This window comes from Zingiber officinale, chromosome 4B, assembly GCF_018446385.1.
Source record: "Zingiber officinale cultivar Zhangliang chromosome 4B, Zo_v1.1, whole genome shotgun sequence".
In the NCBI taxonomy this organism is placed as follows: Eukaryota; Viridiplantae; Streptophyta; class Magnoliopsida; order Zingiberales; family Zingiberaceae; genus Zingiber; species Zingiber officinale.
Genome location: NC_055993.1, coordinates 87,464,010 through 87,466,909, shown reverse-complemented (window position 1 = coordinate 87,466,909; position 2,900 = coordinate 87,464,010). Strand labels below are relative to the sequence as shown.

General features: G+C 43.4%; 1 protein-coding gene across 1 annotated transcript; it reads left to right on the top strand.

Annotated features, from left to right (window-relative positions):
• The first annotated feature begins 439 nt into the window (after positions 1 to 439).
• LOC121977686 (AT-hook motif nuclear-localized protein 23-like) lies at positions 440 to 1,742 on the top strand. The gene has a single exon (XM_042530136.1). The coding sequence runs from the start codon at positions 702 to 704 to the stop codon at positions 1,524 to 1,526; it is 825 nt and encodes a 274-aa protein (XP_042386070.1). The 5' UTR covers positions 440 to 701; the 3' UTR covers positions 1,527 to 1,742.
• Positions 1,743 to 2,900: the final 1,158 nt, after the last annotated feature.

The following is a 2,900-nucleotide window of genomic DNA, read 5'->3' as shown; positions in this document are numbered from 1 at the left end:
TTGAGAAGTGTTAATGGAGACCCATTCAAGTCCACTACAATGGATCGCAGTTGAGATTCAGACTTTAAATACCTTAGTTATACATTGGAGGGTCTAATCATTACATTATTATCTCAGTGGCTTCATTAGTCCTATTAGCTAGATTTTATTAGCCATATATACTTGTATATCGATTCATATGTTTTAGATCAATTTAATTGAAAAAAAAAAATCTAAGAGGATCAAATTCCACTTTAGAATCACTACCTAACAAACCGTAATTCCACATAAGTCCACACCACTCCTCCGAATATTAAACTCGAAAAGCTTAGAAGAATAATCCCTCACAAACAAAGACATCGCCATCAACAATTCAATTGATTGCCCCACCTCTAGCATTACTTTAATCCTCACATCAACCATCTTTCTCTCCCTCCTCCTCTTTGTGGCCTCTTTCTTCTTCTTTTCATTCTATGTTTCTTCCTTAGCTTTTTGCAAACCCTAATTCTAATGCTCTCGCTTCTCCCTCTCTAGCTAACTCCTCAGTTCTTGCTCTACCTTTTATGTTTTCACATGAAATTTGGTGTCCATTTTAAAATTCCTTTAGTTTTATAATCGAGTTCATATCTTTTTCACCTTTTTTTATTGGCAAAAAAAAAAAAAATTCTAACCTAAATACTAGTTTTTTAATTTTATTTTTCATTAAATTGGATCCCCCGCGCATGGCGGGACTCGGTCTCGGCACTGCGGGCTCCCGCTTCGTTCACCCTCTGCACCTCCACCTCCCGCACGGCGATACGGCGGACGAGGACGGCGAGGGATCGCCTGCCTCGGCGGCCGGGGCCGATGAGAGAGGGAGCCACGGGCGGCGGCCGCGAGGGCGGCCGCCTGGGTCCAAGAACAGGCCGAAGCCGCCGGTGATCATCACGCGGGAGAGCGCGAACGCGCTGCGCGCGCACATACTGGAGGTGGCGGGCGGCTGCGACGTGTTCGAGAGCTTGTCGGTCTACGCGTGGCGGCGGCAGCGCGGGGTGTGCGTGCTCAGCGGCAGCGGGACGGTGGCCAACGTGACCCTCCGCCATCCGGGCGGCGGCGCGGTGGCCGGGCTGCAGGGGCGGTTTGAGATTCTGTCGCTCTCCGGGTCGTTCCTGCCGCCGCCCGCGCCGCCGGGGGCCACCAGCCTCGCGGTGTTCCTGGCCGGCGGGCAGGGGCAGGTCGTCGGGGGCAGCGTCGTCGGCGCCTTGATCGCGGCGGGGCCAGTCATCGTCATCGCGGCCTCGTTCACCAACGTGGCCTACGAGAGGCTGCCTCTGGACGAGGAGGACGAAGAGGCCGAGGCAGCGCAACGGCAGCAGCAGCAGCTCAACCCTCCATCCCTGAGCAGCGCCGGCGCCGGACCTCCTCCGTTCACCGACTCTGCTTCGGCTCTACCCTTTTTCAATTTGCCGCCCAACATGCCTCACCTACCTGTGGACCACCACGGCGGCGGCTCCTGGCCCAGCGGAGCCGCCGCTTCCACCACCGCCGGCAGACCGCCGTTCTTTTAGAAGCTGACCAGAAAGATCGGACAAGGAGATCATCTATAAACCGCCATGAACATGTACAATTATTCATCTCTCATCTAAAAAAAAAAAAAATAGCTACTTATAATTTGATCTCTCTGTGTGATATTTTTCTTATCGATCGATCATCTCGTGATCGAACTCTCGTTTGCTGTTCTTGATCCTCTTAAATTCTTATATTTTCCCTAATTAATTTTCTCTTCTTCGCTATAAATCATTGAATCTTTCTCCGTGCCATAAATTCATGAAAAAAATCAGCATGTGTTGCAGAGCATTTTTCTAGACCTCCAGGGTTCTTACTGAAGCCAAATAGTTTAATAATTAACAACAAACACATGGATGGTTCCTTCAATCTGAAAAATAAAACTTTAAATTTACTTTGAAAATCTCTCTCTCTCTCTCTATATATGCTCATATTTCTTTCTTCTTTATGGCCTGTTACTTGTCATTTATCAGTTCATTGTTCAGTTTATGAGCATATAATAATATAAATTAATTATGCATTGTTCAATTCTTCTTCTTCTTCTTCTTCTTTTTTCAGTTTTCATTTATGTTTATTTTTTAATTCCTTCGTTCTTATGCTTATTTTGCTTTGTTCATTTGTCTATAATTTATTTTGATAATTCATGTTTGAAATGCTCTACAATTTTTTTAGTGTATTAATAAATTTACAAATATTAAGTGAACTGGTCATCCAACAGAAAAATACTTGTTTAATACTTGGGAAGTAGCATATCTCCATCACACACACAGAACTTGTAATTTGTATTGTGTCGTATATATCTGCTAATGAATAATAATAATAATAATGGAATTGAAGAATGAGAATATGGGAGCTAATTAATTATTGCACTGTTGTTAAATTTTTCATATTTGTGTCGATCTTCATCACAAAAACTGTTTCTAGAAGAACATGTATTTTTGTCTCTTTTTTCCCCTGGTAGGATTAGGATCGAGAGAGCTAATGTGCCGAGCTATCTCTATTCGGCCTAACCCGCGGACCAAGTCGAATCCATCCTTTACTAATCCTTTTAGGTCATAGATTTTCATGCTAAAATCTATAAGCATAGGAGTTTCATAATTTTATAAACTAGTTTTGGATTGAATTTTGTAGCATTTGGAGCTACAACTGCCTCGATGACTTGAGCAACTAAATGTGGTGCACAACAAGCTCTCGAACTTTATGCTACTTGATTGCCACTCTATCGTTATTTATGTTTTTTTATTGTAACTCGATCGTTCAAAAAAGGAGGTGAAAGGAACACAGTATGCATCTTTTTACATCCTAATGACGCATCTACATGATCTGATTATCATCAATAACTATATGGCTAAATGCATATTGATATCGAACAATGA